Source organism: Sus scrofa, chromosome 13, assembly GCF_054392235.1.
Source record: "Sus scrofa isolate SSC_HxYL_T2T_F1_AM1 chromosome 13, Sscrofa_HxYL_maternal_Yorkshire_Landrace_v2.0, whole genome shotgun sequence".
NCBI lineage: Eukaryota > Metazoa > Chordata > Mammalia > Artiodactyla > Suidae > Sus > Sus scrofa.
This window is the reverse complement of record NC_139395.1, coordinates 103,869,577-103,884,209: the sequence shown is the minus strand read 5'-3', so window position 1 is coordinate 103,884,209 and position 14,633 is coordinate 103,869,577. Positions and strand designations below refer to the sequence as shown.

Genomic DNA, 14,633 nt, shown 5'->3' with positions numbered 1-14,633 from the left:
GAAAGGCATGAATGCATTTTTTAGGGTCCAGTGAGATCCATTTGGACTGGAACAAATGGAGCAGTGAGAGTTTGTGGATGAAGCTCAGAAAACCTGATAAGTCAAGAAAGATGTTTAGTTTGGGAAACAGTTATAGCCATTTCAGTGCTTTACTTAGGACAGTTTATCTGGACCACAAAGAGTAGAGACCATTTAGGAAGTATTGTGAACTGAAAGTCTGAACTTAGAGTCACCACACTGGGAAGAGAATTGATGGGGCTTTAATTTAAGAAACATGGGGGAGTTCCCATTGTGGCTCAGCAGTGGTGAATCTGACTAGTATCCATGAGGACATGGGTTTGATCCCTGGTCTTGCTCAGTGGGTTAAGGATCCGGCATGGCCGTGAGCTCTGGTGTAGATCGCAGATGCGGCTTGGATCTGGCGTGGCTGTGGCTGTGGCTGTGGCCAGCAGCTACAGCTCCCATTTGACACCTAGCCTGGGAACTTCCATATGCCATGGGTTTCCCCTCACTTCCAAAAAAAAAGAAGAAACATTGGAATGGAGGAATCACAGAATCTGATAAAAATGATTGTGATTTCAATCTGGGTAGCTGAAAAAAATTCATGTATTATTAATAGAAACTGGAATTCAGAGAGAGAATAGTGATGGGGAAAGGAAAGGAAGACACAAGAGCATGGTTAGCATCAATCAGACATTCAGGAAGGAGCTTGGGAAAATGGATTTTGAAATTATTTTCAGAAGCATCATAGGTGAAATTGGTTTGTTCACATTCAGGATCATTATGTCGTCTTGGTAGATTGATCCTTTTATCATTAATGTTCTTTTTTGTTTCTAGTGAATTTCTTTGTTCTGAAATGCACTTTATCTGATGTTTAATACAACCACTCCTCCAGTTAATGTTTGTGTTATATCTTTCTCCAGCCTTTCAATTTCAACCTGCTATAGTTGAAGTAAGTTTCTTGTAGCCAGTGTGTTGTTGAATCTTATTTTTTTTAATCCACTCTGCCAGTGTTTTAATTAATATATTTAGGTAAATTATTATTTTTTATTTTTATTTATTTTATTATTATTATTTTTAAATTTTTTGTCTTTTTTTTTTTTTTTTGCCTTTTCTAGGGCTGCACCCATGGCATATGGAGGTTCCCAGGCTAGGGGTCCAATTGGAGCTGTAGCCGCCGGCCTACGCCAGAGCCATGGCAACACCGGATCTGAGCCATGTCTGCAGCCTACACCACAGCTCACAGCAATGCCAGATCCTTAACCACTGAGCGAGGCCAGGGATTGAACTGGCAACCTCATGGTTCCTAATCAGATTCATTAACTACTGTGCCATGACGGGAACTCCAATATTTAGGTAAATTATTGATAGCCCTTCAATCTTCCATCTTGCTATTTGATTTTTGTTCCCTCTGTTTTTCATTCTTTGATTTCTCTTTTATTGTCTTCTTTAGGATTCCATTTTGATTTATTTATAATAATGTTTTTGAGTATATCAGTTTGTATAGTTTTCTTGGTGGTTGTTCTAGGTATTACAATATACATAGATACTTATAATGTACTAGTATCAATGTTTTATCATGTCAACTAAGACATAGAAATCTTACTTGCGTTTAGGTTCTTTTCCCCTTCCCACTTTTAAAATAAAATTGTCTTGAGTATTTTTCTACATGTATTAAACATCTCATCAGATGGAGTTACAATTTTTGATTCAACCATAATGAGGAAAGATAGTTTATTTACCCTATTCATTAATTCATTCCCTAATCTATTGTTTTTCCTTCCTTTCCACAGCTTCAAGCCATCTGTTATCATTTCTTTTTTATTTAGAGAGCTTTCTTTATTCATTTTTAAATGGTAAGACTGCAGGCGAAAAAGTGTATTAATTTTCCTTTGTCTTTATTTTTCTCTTCACTTCCAGAGGATATTTTTGCCAAATATGGAATTTAGGATTGATAGTTCTTTTAGCACTTGAAAAATCTTGTCCCTTTCTTTTGACATTCCATGTTTTTAAATGGGAAATCTGCTATCATTTGAATTGTTTTTCCCCTCTAGATTGTTTCTCTCTGGTTGCTTTCAAGAATTTTAATTCGCAGAACTTTAATATGGCATGTGACTTGGTATGAATTTCTTTGAACTTACTCTGACTGTGTTTCAATTTATTGAGTATGTTGGTTTATATCTTTCAGAAGTTTAGGAAATTTCAGTCTTTATTTCTTCATATATTTTTTCCAGCCCTACTTTCTTTCTCTTCTCTAAGACTTTGATGACGTGAATTTTGGATTTTTTTTTTTTAATTATGCCACAGGTCCCTGAAATTTTATTGACTTTTTTTTTTTTTTTCAGTTTGTTTTCTCTCTTCAGATTGGGTAAATTCTGTTCTTCTGTCTTCAAGTGCACCTATTCTTCCCTCCATCATAGACATTCTGCTATTGATCCCCTTCAGTGAATTTTAAAAATTTAAGTTACTGTATTTTTTTCAGTTCTATAATTTCCATTTGTTTCCTTTTTATACCTTTTATTTCTTCAGTGAGATTTTCTGTTACTATTTTTTGAAGACTTTCCGTAATTGCTGATTGAAGCATTTCTATGATGCTTTTGAAATTCTTGTCAGATAATTCCAAGACCTAAATTATCTCACTGTTGGCATCTGTTGATTTTTTTTTTTCTCATTCGAGGTCTTTTCTATTCTTCTTATTTTTAAGGTCACACCTGCAGCATATGGAAGTTCTCTGGCTAGGGGTTGAATCTGAGCTGCAGCTGGCAGAGTATGCCACAGCAGTGCCAGATCCGAGCTGTATCTGTGTCCTATGCTGGATCCTCAACCCACTGAGCGAGGCCAGAGGTCAAACCTGCATCCTCGCAGATTCTAGTCGTGTTCTTAACCTGCTGAGCCACAATGGGAACTCTGAACTCTGATTTTTTTTCATTTTTGCCCTGACATGATTTTTTATTGTATCCTAGACACTTTGGCTATTAATGTTAAATCTTAAATCATAACTAAAATCTATTTTAGCAGGCACTCACCCTGTCTGGTTTAGCATGTAGTCCCTGGTTTTCTTTAGTGACTTCTGGTTCTAGTGTCAATCTAGTTTTCAGAGCCTTTTCATTACCAATTTCATCTAGTTGGTTCCCCTGGTGCTGCCAGGCTCCCACTGATCCCTGTGAGTAACTGCTGCATGGATGAAAGATGATTTCCTAGCCAGGCCACTGGTGCCTCTAAGTAGCAAATGCAGGCTCTAGCCTGTGAGGGTAGAGAGCACGTGCCTGATGAGGAAAGAAGCAGAAGGACAAGGAGGGGGGAGAGAAGAGAGAACCTTGTGAAATATCTGTATATTGTACCTATTTTGGGGAAAATGTCTGCTTTTAGAGGCAGTCAGCAGAGACAGAGTAGAAAAGGAGGAGGAGGCAAACCAGGTGAGTTTCATCATTTCAAGGAAGCCAGGGAAGAAGGGATATCAGCAGGGTCCAATGTTGCAGGGAGTTGGTGGAGCATGTGATCTGAGATAAATATACTGGTTCTAGTGATCAAGAAGGGTGTCATTTTTAGCTAGAGGTGAGTTTAAGTTCATTAGGAAAAAAAGAACAATGGTAAGAGTTCTGTGGCAAAGGAGGTAGGGTAAATAGAAATTATATTTTGCATGGTGATTTAGCGTATGCTAGACATTTCACTAAACGTGGTTGTGCTAGTTCTCTTTTTACAGTTAAGTAAATTGCTGTGATCTCAGAGTTGGATATAGATATGCCATTTTGACAAATTTACTTTATGAGAAATTTCTCATTAGGATTAATAGTGGTAATTGAGAATATTTCTAATTTGTGATTTTTCATAATTGTTTGATGTTGAGTGTAATTTTATGATACCACCTTTTGAATCTTTGAAACCTTAATTTGCAAACAAAAGCTGTGTTGAGACAAAATGAATACACCACTGAACACTTTTTACTCACAAGAATATATTATTATACAACTTAATTTATTGAACATGCTACTTAGCTTTTTATTTATCTCTGTCTGTACCCACTAAAATATGTTTATATATTTATAAAATATAATAACAATCACTTATTAAATAATAGGCACCCTTCTAAGTGTGTTGTATATGCTAACTCATTTTATTAATTCCTATCACAAACCTTATGATTTAATACTATTTGCTGTTTTACAGAAGAGGAAATTTTGGTACAAAGAGATTAAGTACCTTACTCAGACACATAGGTAGTTGTATAAAATAGATAGACAAGGATACACTGTTTAGCAGAGAGAATTATAGCCATTGTCTAATAATGACCTATAATGGAGTATAATCTGTAAAAATACCGAATCATTATGCTGTGCACCTGAAACTGATATAATATTGTAAATCAACTATGCTTCAATTAAAAAAAAAAAGGACACATAGCTAGTAAGTGGCTGAGTCAGGAATCAAACCTAACCTGTGTGTCTTCAGAGTATGTACAACTAATCATTGTACTGTATTACCTACCATATGTCAGTCTATAGTCCTCTCAATAAAAAGTCTTCATTGAATTCTACAAGATTTTTTTTTGTTTTTGACAAAATTTTCTTCTTCTTCTTCTTCTTCTTCTTTTTTTTTGCTTTTTAGGTCTGCACCCATGGCATATGGAGGTTCCCAGGCTAGGGGTCGAATCAGAGCTACAGCTTCTGGTCTACGCCACAGTCACAGCAACGCCAGATCCAAGCCACGTCTGTGACCTACACCACAGCTCATGGTGATGTCAGCTCCTTAATCCACTGAGCAAGGCCAGGGATTGAACCTGCAACATTATGGTTCCTAGTTGGATTTGATTCCACTGCTCCATGATGGGAACTCCCTGTTTTTGACAAAATTTTCTTAAAATATTGACAGTAAGAAAAAAGTTTCCTGTTCCTTTAAGTGCACAGAACTCACTGTTATTCAGTCTAAACAAGTCGAAATAAAACTGAACTAAACTAGTGATCTGGTTTCATCCCAAAGAGATACATATAAAGTATGTGAGTTAAACTGGTGAGTTAACTTGTGTGTTTTATAAAAAAGTATTCTCTATATTCATTACACATTAAAAACACACTTTTATATCAACACTAAGTGAAAATTCTATTTGAAGCAAGAGCTGAAACTAGAGATACATGGTTATAAACCCAAATATTTTCTTTGCACTCCTGTTGCCTTTAATATAATTTCCACTTGAATATCTCTTAGTGGATAGATATTGGGTGCTGTAAGCTACAAATCTGAGATGTTGATTTTCTCCTTTTCAAAATGTACAGTGATAGACTCGAAAACAGTACAAGGTTGAGAAATAAGAGCAGAGCTGGCTCTGTGGGGAAGGTAACAAGAAAGGCAGTTTGAAATTAACATTTTAATTCGTAATGTGATGCATAGATGATATTAATGATTCAAGAACCTGATTCCTTTCAATTCAGTGAACTGTTCTTGCTAATTAGGTACTATGTTTAGTTATTTTTAGGGTAAAGGATTGGTTATGTGGTCAATATGCAAATATAAATGTTTCATAATCTTTTTTTTTTCTTTTCCTTTTTTAGAGCCACAGCTGCAGCATATGGAAGTTCCCAGAGTGGTTGAATTGGAGCTGCAGCTGCTGACCTATGCCACAGCCACAGCACATGCCAGATCCAAGCCGAGTCTGTAACCCACACCACAACTCAACACAATGCCAGATCCTCAACCCACTGAGCAAGGCCAGGGATTGAACCCGAGTCCCCATGGACACTAGTGAGGTTCGCTACCACTGAGCCACGATAGGAACTCCCATTTCACAGTATTTTAATATCAATTTTTGTGCAATCTAAATAATGCTACTTCATGGCAAAATAGTTGGTATACAATTTGACTCTGGACTTGAATGCTGATTTTTGATCCTCCTCTGCCCCTAAGTGATAAAATCTTTCTGCATCTCAATTACAGTCTATAAATGAGGGATTTGGCTTAGAGCTGTGGTTCTCAACTTGTTTCATTTTTGAATCACTTTGACTACTTAAAAAAATTCAAGTGTCTAGTCCCCACTGCAGACTACTGCAGTCTGAATCTCTAGGAATGGGACCAGATCATCTGCATATTTTCAAAGCTCCTCAGATAATGCTAATGGGAAATCAGGCTTGAGAACCATGATGTATCTCATGATGAGCATCTCATAGGTTTCCTCTTGGTTTCACATTTTATCATTTTAAATTATTTGCTTATTAGGTTCAAATTGTGTACATACTTATGTTTTTCTGGAGGCCAGAGATCTCTTCATAACTTGGATTAAAAAAAAAATGCTCCCTCCATCCTTTTCTCTTGTCATTAAATCAAAGAGAGAAAAATACTGGTAAATGCTAGATGTTTTCCCCAAATACTAGAGCTTGTTAAATGGCAGTTAGGATATTGGAATGACTAAACTTTAATCATGAGCGTACTCCTATTTTCTATTCAAGTCAACCATTTTTTTACCCCCTGCTTTTTGTGAATGTTGATGAACATTCAATCAGATGCTTTATTAAAGCAGTGGTTCCTTAAATTTTTGAATGTCTATCAAGCTGCTGTAGCCCCATATGGAAGAAGTAATTTTTTCTAAATCTGAATTGCCTAAAAAACCTTATAATGAAAAAGTTTAAAATAACTTCTACATAGTCGTATAGAGTAGTAATTCTGCTTTACCCCTATCCTCCCATTTTAAAAATGACACGCAATAACATGGAGCTCTGTTACCTTTGGTCCTCTGCTCCTCCCAGTTAGAATGTAACTCTTTGAGAGCAGTTATTGTGTCTTCAGTCTTATTACCTATCTCTCAAAACGCCAAATGCTGGGCTATTAGGTTGTTGCTCCATAAAGTCTTACTTATTAAATGATTGTGATGCCGTGCAAATGCATAGCTGTAGAATGCTCATAATTTGCATATATATGTAAATATACATCATATATATATATATGGAAATTGGGAGAGTAATAACGCTTTGATGCCTTAGCTGCCATTTACAAAGTTTATATCTGTTTGGCTCTCTTGTATTTTTCCTACTTATGATATAGGAGCTTCTCTTACATTATATCTGGGTGGCTTATTGGGCCCTGCTATTTCTTAGTATCCACTAAGTAGGCTGCTGTTTTAAACTGGTATTCTAGTCTGTCCTCTGGTTCTTTACTTTGCTTACTTTTTGTCCATTCATGTATCTGGGTATATTATATGTTTTGAAATCTCGTTGTCATCTACTTTTATGTATAATGAATCCCTGGCATGGCTATGTTGCAGGAAGATCTATTTGGATGCTGGTAATTGGCTGTGTCATTGTACTTTCTTTTCAGCCCTTTAAAGCACACCTGGTTGATAGGTAATTACTGATGAATGTTCTGCAGGAATGGAACTTGTCTGTTTTTTTTTTTAATAATTTTTCCATTGCCACTAAAGGAACCTCCAGTAAATAGGCTTTAGAAGTTGTTTGTGATGACTACAGCATTTTGAAATTCCATAGCAATTGTTGAGGGTATAGACTTTTAGTTACAGTTTATCCTTTCAGCTTGGGCTAGGGAAATGGTTTATAAGGTGGGGCCAGGTAGAGTTATTGTAAGGAATCCACAGATGCACGTATTTATTTTTTCAATCAATACGCTCTCAAAATATAATGGAAATAATCATGCATGTTTGGAGGTGATGAGCTGTTAATGAAATGTTTAAGAGTTAAACAGCAGCCTTCATGCTAAAAATGTTGGATTTCATGGCTCTAGAGAGTGATACAGGCTAAATCAAGTCGAGGTTTGTTGTAGTTTCAATCCATATTCACTGCTTTTGGACAAGTTAGGACGCCATTTTCATTGAACAAGTTTATGAGAAGTAATTCTCCTGTTGTTCCATGCCCAGTACTAGGTATTATATAGTCTGAGAGAAGATCTGAAGTGTAATCCTTGCTTTTAAGGAACTAAACATTGTTAGGAGGTTAAGGTTTTGTTAGAGGTTTCACTGGAATTTCCTGTAAAGTTTGGGCCTAAGAAGTGAAGCATGGAAATAGTTTGGGTCTAAGAAGTGAATCATGGAAATGGTTTGGAGAAGAGGGGATTTTTACTAAGGAATCTCCAAACTAGCAGTTTCCACTCTGGCTCAACTTGTTATGAACCTGGCTAGTATCCATGAGGTTATGAGTTTCATCCCTGGCCTCGCTCAGTGGGTTAAGGCCAGGGCATTGCTGTGAGCTGTGGTTTAGGTTGCAGATGATGCTTGGATATGGCATGGCTGTGGCTGTGGTGTAGGCCAGCAGCTATAGCTCCAATTCAACCCCTAGCCTGGGAACTTCCATATGCCACAGGTGCAACCCTAAAGAAAAAAAAAATTCCAAACTAAAATCAGTGGGATCTGAGGAGAAATGATCTCATTTCCCAAGGTCTAAATTATTGGTTTTTGGTGAAAAGCAAATAATTTCTTTTTATTTCTTGAAAATAGAAAGGCCTGGTTATTGTAGCTACAAAAACCAAATGAGAAAGCAGTATGTACAGTAGTCAAGATTGTGGAATTTGGTTTTGTTAAAACCTGGGATTGAGTCCCAGTTAAGCCAGTTATATGTACTACTCACCTCATAGAATGTGGTGAGGATTAACTGAGATTGTGAAAATCAAGGGCTAAGCAGAGTGCATGACTTGTAAGAAATCTAAGTCAATAATTAAAAAATGCAAATACTTTAAAAATAGTGAAGAATAAGAAGTGGTACTGAGACACTAAAACAGAAGCAATAGGCTAAGATTTCTACATAGAGGAAGACAGGATTAAGATGGCGGAGTAGAAGGACTGGAGCTCATCTTATCTCATAAAAGCAACAAAACTACAACTAACTGCTGAACAACCTTTAACCAAATAGACTACAATTTTATATATATATAAAATCCTACTCCAGAAGACAAAGAGGAGGCCAAAGATGGTGTAGAAATATAAATATAAATAACCCTGTATCCGCTGTGGCCCACAGATTGGAAAGTAACTATCACAGACTCAACTATGAGAGTGAGAGTTCTGAACCTCGGGTCAGGATCCCACTCCTGGGGATCTGGCATTGGGAGAGGGAGCCCCTGTAGCATTTGGCATTGAGGGCCAGTGGGGCTTGTGCATAGGCGCTCCATGGGACTGGCAGAAATGGAGACTTCATTCTTGAAAGGCACACACAGGCTTTCTGTGCACTGGATCCCAGGGCAAAGCAGAGACTCCATAGGAATCTGAGTCAGAACTGACTGCAGTTCTTGGAGGATCTCCTGGGAAAAACAGGGGGTTACTGTGGCTCATTTTGGGGGAAGGACATAGGAGGCAAAGTTAGTGAGAATAATCATCTGTGTGTGCTCCTCTGGATGTGGTCATTTTGGAAAAATCTGGCCCCACCCATCAGGGCTGAGAGACCCCCACGCCAAACAATAATCCAGGTGAGAACACAGCCCATCAGCAAACAGACTGCCTTAAGACCCCTGCAGGTACACAACCACCTCTAATCTCAACAGAGACAAAGCCACACCCACCAGAGGAATGAGAATCAGCTCCATCTGCAGAGGGCAGCCACCAGTCCCCCCCCATCAGGAAGCATATAGGAAGCCCCTGTACCAACTTCTGCCACAAGGCAGGGGCAGACATCAGATCAAGAGAGGCTACAACTCTATTGTCTGCAAAAAAGGAGACCACACCAAAAATTCTATATAAAATGAAAAGGCAAAGAATTATGACTCAGATAAGGGAGCAAGAAAAACACCCAGAAAAACAACTAAGTTAACAAACTCAAGAATAAAAATCATATGATCCTTTCAATATATGCAGAAAAAGCTTTTCCAAAATCCATCACCCATTTGTGATAAAAACCTTCCAAAAAGTGGGCATAGAGGGAACCCACCTCAGCATAATAAAGGCTATATATAACAAACCCACATCATTCTTAATAGTGAAAAGCTGAAGGAATTCCTGTTGAGATCAGCAGCAAGACAAGGATGTCCACTCTCACCACTACGGTTCAACATAGTTTTGGAAGTCCTAGCCACAGCAATCAGAGAAGAAAAAGAAATAAAAGCAATCAAAATTTGAAAGGAAGAAGTAAATCTATCACTGTTTGCAGATGACATGATGCTATAGCCAGAAAATCCAAAGACTCTACCAGAAAACTGTTAGAGCTCATCACTGTATTTGGAAAAGTTGTAGGATACAAAATTAATACACAAAAATTGACTGAATTTCTATATGCTAACAACGAAAGATCTGAAAGATAAATTAGGGAAATAATCTCTTTTACCATCACACTGAGAGGAATAAAATACCTAGGAATAAACCTACCTAAAGAGACAAAATACCTGTACCCCAAAAAGTATAAGATGCTGATGAAAGAAATCAAAGATGACATAAACAAATGGAAAGACATAACATACTCTTGGATTGGAAGAATCAGTATTGTCAAAATGACTATACTACCCAAGGCAATCTACATATTAAATGCAATTTCTATCAAATTACCAAGGACATGTTTCATAGAATATATTTTAAGATTTGTTTGAAAGCATAAAAGTCCCAGAATAGCCAGAGCTATCCTGAGAAGGAAAAATTTAGCTGGTGGAATCAGCCTCTCTGACTTCAGACTATACTGCAAAGCAACATCCATCAATACAGTATGGTGCTGGAGCAAAAACAGAAATATAGATCAGTGGAACAGGATAGAAAGCCCAGAATCAAACCCACACACCTACAGTCAACTAGTCTATGACAAAGGAAGCAAGAATATACAATGGAGAAATTACAGCCCTTTCAATAAATGGTGCTGGAAAACTGGACAGCTACATTTGAAAGAATGAAATTAGAACACTTCCTAACACCATACACAAAAATAAACTCAAAATGGATTAAGGACCTAAATATAAGACTATGAATACTATAAAACTCTTAGAGGAAAACACAGGCCAAACACAGTCTGACGTAAACCACAGCAATATTTTCTCAGATCCATCTCCCAGAGTAATGACAACAAAAACAAAAATAAACAAATGGGAACTAATTAAACTTAAAAGTTTTTGCAAAGCAAAGGAAACCCTAAGCAAAACAAAAGACAACCCACAGAATGGAAGAAAATATTTGCAAATGAAATGGCTGACAAGGGATTAATCACCAAAATATATAAACATCCCCTGCAGCTCAGTACCAAAAAAACCAAACAACCCCATTAAAAAATGGACAAAATATCTAAGCAGATAGTTCTCCAAAGAATATATACAGATGACCAAAAAACCACATGAAAAGATGTTCAGCATCACTATTAGAGAAATGCAAATCAAAACTACTATGAGGTACCACCTTACACCAAACAGAATGGCCATCATCAAAAAGTTTACAGAAAATAAATGCTGGAGAGGGTGTGGAGAAAAGGAAACCCTCTCACACAAATGTAAATGGTGCAACCACTGTGGAAAGCAGTATGGAGATTCCTCAAAAAACTAGGAATAGAATTACCATTTGATCCAGCAATCCCTATTCTGGGCAACTCTCCAGAGCAAACCATGACCTTGAAAAGATACATGTACCCCAATGTTCACTGCAGCACTATATACAATAGCCAAGACACGGAAGCAACCTAAATGTCCATTGACAGAGGAATGGATAAAGAAGATGTGGTACATATACACAATGGAATATTATTCATCCATAAATAGGAATGAAATAATGGCATTTGCAGCAACATGGATGGACTTAGAAATGATTATGCTAAGTGAAGTTAGGCACACAGTGAGATACCAACATCATATGCTATCACTCATATGTGAATCTAAAAAAAGGGTACCATGAACTTCTTAGCAGAACCAGATACTGACTCACAGACTTTGAAAAACTTATGGTTTCCAAATGAGATGGGTTGGGGAGGGGGAAGGATGGGCTGGTGGTTTGGGATGGAAATGCTGTAAAACTGGGTTTTGATGATCATTTTACAACTACAAATGTAATAAAATTCGTTCAGTTAAAAAAATAAAACAGAAGCAACAGAACTAGGACCCTGTGATCTCATTTCTTAATTTACCATGTAGATTTCAGTAGATTTTAGTCCCTTCAGTTCACCACTGGAAGGGACTGGTGAGAGGGACACAGGGCTGGTTTTACATGATCAAAGTGGCTGAAACTGTTGGCTACCCATTTCCCAGCAGGAACAAGGGAAAATACTGTGCTTGCATGAGGATAAGACCAGGGAAGAAAGAGTCCAGTTGAAGTTAAATGATGAAATAAAAAAATATTAACTCTTCCCCAGATAATTCTTGTTAGTTCTTGTGAGGATATAACAGTCGTGGTGGTGGTAGAGAAAAGTGGAAGAATTGAACTGTGTTTGTCCTGATAAACTGTAAAATTGTCCTGATGTAATTACTTCCAATGATTTTGTAACCTTGTAAAAGTTTAGTGTAATTTGTTTCTAGAAAAATGTTATTCCTCTCAAGCATGGGATCTATTCTATTGATTCACATGTACTTTAAAATTTCCTGTTGAATTGAAGTTTAAATTAGCAATTCCTTGGAGTTCCTGTCATGGTACAGTGGAAACGAATCCGAATGGGAACCATGAGATTGCGGGTTCAATCCCTGGGCTCGCTCAGTGGGTTAAGGATCTGGCGTTGCCATGAGCTGTGGTGTAGGTCGCAGACTCTGCTTGGATCTGGCGTTGCTATGGCTGTGGTGTAGGCCAGCAGCAACAGCTCTGATTGGACCCCTAGCCTGGGAACCTCCATATGGAGAGGCCCTAAAAGACCAAAAAAAAAAAAAAAAAAAGCAATTCCAGATATTCTTATCCTAAGTATAAATTCTACAAATTTATTTAATAGCTATAAAAGAGAATTAGGGAACATTTACACAGTAAATAATAGGAAAAAACTTATACATTGTTGATTGTTGATGCTGTGGGGCCATAGGTGTAGTGGGTTTCATATCGAGTTAATATAACATCTGTGCTGACCTTTGCAACTTTGGCCTGGAAAGAAGGGGAAGTTAGAGTGGAATAGCAAGAGACTATGTAAATGCTGTTAATTTACTAGGGATTAAAAAAAAATTAAGTTTACTGGTTATTTGGCATTTGAAGAGCAAAATAAATGATTAAAATAGAAATTCTGTAAGGTATATGTATTGTTATTGTGAGGCCTCTTCAATGTGAAATAAGTTATATACAGTAATGTCATATCTCATTTTGTGTTTCTACCCTTTCTTTATACTTGCTCCTCTTTCTTCCACCCACCCCCACCTTTCTCTTCCTTTTTGACTTCTGAACTCTCTTCTTAAAAGATATTCTTCTACCTCTCAGATTTTTTTTTTTTTGCTTCAGATATTTGTCTCTTCCAAAGTCAGTTTCTCTCAACTTCCACCTGATTGGTCTTCATAGGTTCCACACTGCCATAGGTCTTTCTTCATGTGTGATTTTAGGATGCCAAGGGGGGAAGGTGGTTGACTCCTCTTTAAAGTATTTCTTTTGAATTAGAGTTTCCTTTCTGAAATTGCATTTCATGATCTTTAATACACCTTAGTGTTTTGTGCCCTGGGAATGATTATTGGAATTCATTTTAATAGGGTATAGTCACTAACATATTTGTACTCTAGGTGAATATATTTTTCGTCTGTATGTATAATATATACAATCCCAAATAAGGTTTTTTCTTTTTTCTTTTTTGTCTTTTTTTTTTTTTTTTTTTCCTTTTCTAGGGCCGCATCTGCAGCATGTGGAGGTTCCCAGGCTAGGGGTCTAATCGGAGCTGTAGCCACCGGCCTATGCCAGAGCCATAGCAACACAGGATCTGAGTCGTGTCTGCGACCTACACCACAGCTCACGGCAATGCCGGATCCTTAACCCACTGAGCAAGGCCAGGGATTGAACCCGCAACTTCATGGTTACTAGTCAGATTCGTTAACTGCTGTGCTACTATGGGAACTCCCCAAATAATTTTTTTCTTAATCAATTTAGTTGTTGTGCCAGGACACTTAGTTTACTCAAAGTGGTTTGTTTTTTATATTTGTATTTTTTAATCTGTAATACCATTTCCTAAGGGTGGACATAAATTTCATTGCTGTACCTTTGCATAAATTAATCAAACTCATGGGTTCAGATTCCCAACTAGATTAATTAAATAGAAGACTCAGTGGGCCACACATTGCTTGTATTTTTTTTTTTTTTTTTTTGTATATACACAGAACGTTTTAATGAGTGGTTCAAATCTCTGTTTCAACTCAAAACTGAATGCTGAAAACAATTGACTGAAGTTAGAATGACAGTTCTAACCTCTAAAAAATTAAATTTGTTAAGCAGTATTTGAATCACAGCTTTTACCGGATATTATATTTGCCAGCCACCATGGGACTAGGACACTAAACATTATCTGCTTTGTTTCTTCTACAGCAGTTAAAAAGTATTTATTCCTCATATGCAGAATTTTTTTTTAAAGCTAACATGATCAAATTATTTTTTGTAGAAAGTAAATGGATGCTTAGTGGGTCATAGTTTGGTAATAATGTATTTTTAGTGCAGAAGCTTCATTAACATTCATAATTTTTTTTGATTGGTAAAAGAATTAATATGATTTCCAAGTTGATCAAGAGGATAAACAAATAATTGATCTCCTTAAATCTGGTGTCTTGGGGACAGGAATAGCAGATGTATTTGCTGTTGT

At 37.0% G+C, this 14,633-nt stretch overlaps 1 protein-coding gene and 1 long non-coding RNA gene across 5 annotated transcripts in view; one reads left to right on the top strand and one right to left on the bottom strand.

Moving 5' to 3' along the window:
* Positions 1-14,633, top strand: part of LOC106505379 (uncharacterized) — a 916,097-nt gene that overhangs the window by 23,649 nt on the left and 877,815 nt on the right. The window lies entirely within an intron of this gene.
* The window catches only part of CPA3 (carboxypeptidase A3), a 35,699-nt gene that overhangs the window by 1,390 nt on the left and 19,676 nt on the right, over positions 1-14,633 (bottom strand). The window contains 1 exon segment of the mRNA XM_084989965.1: positions 12,832-12,949. Within this exon segment, the coding sequence (XP_084846091.1) occupies positions 12,832-12,949 (118 nt within the window).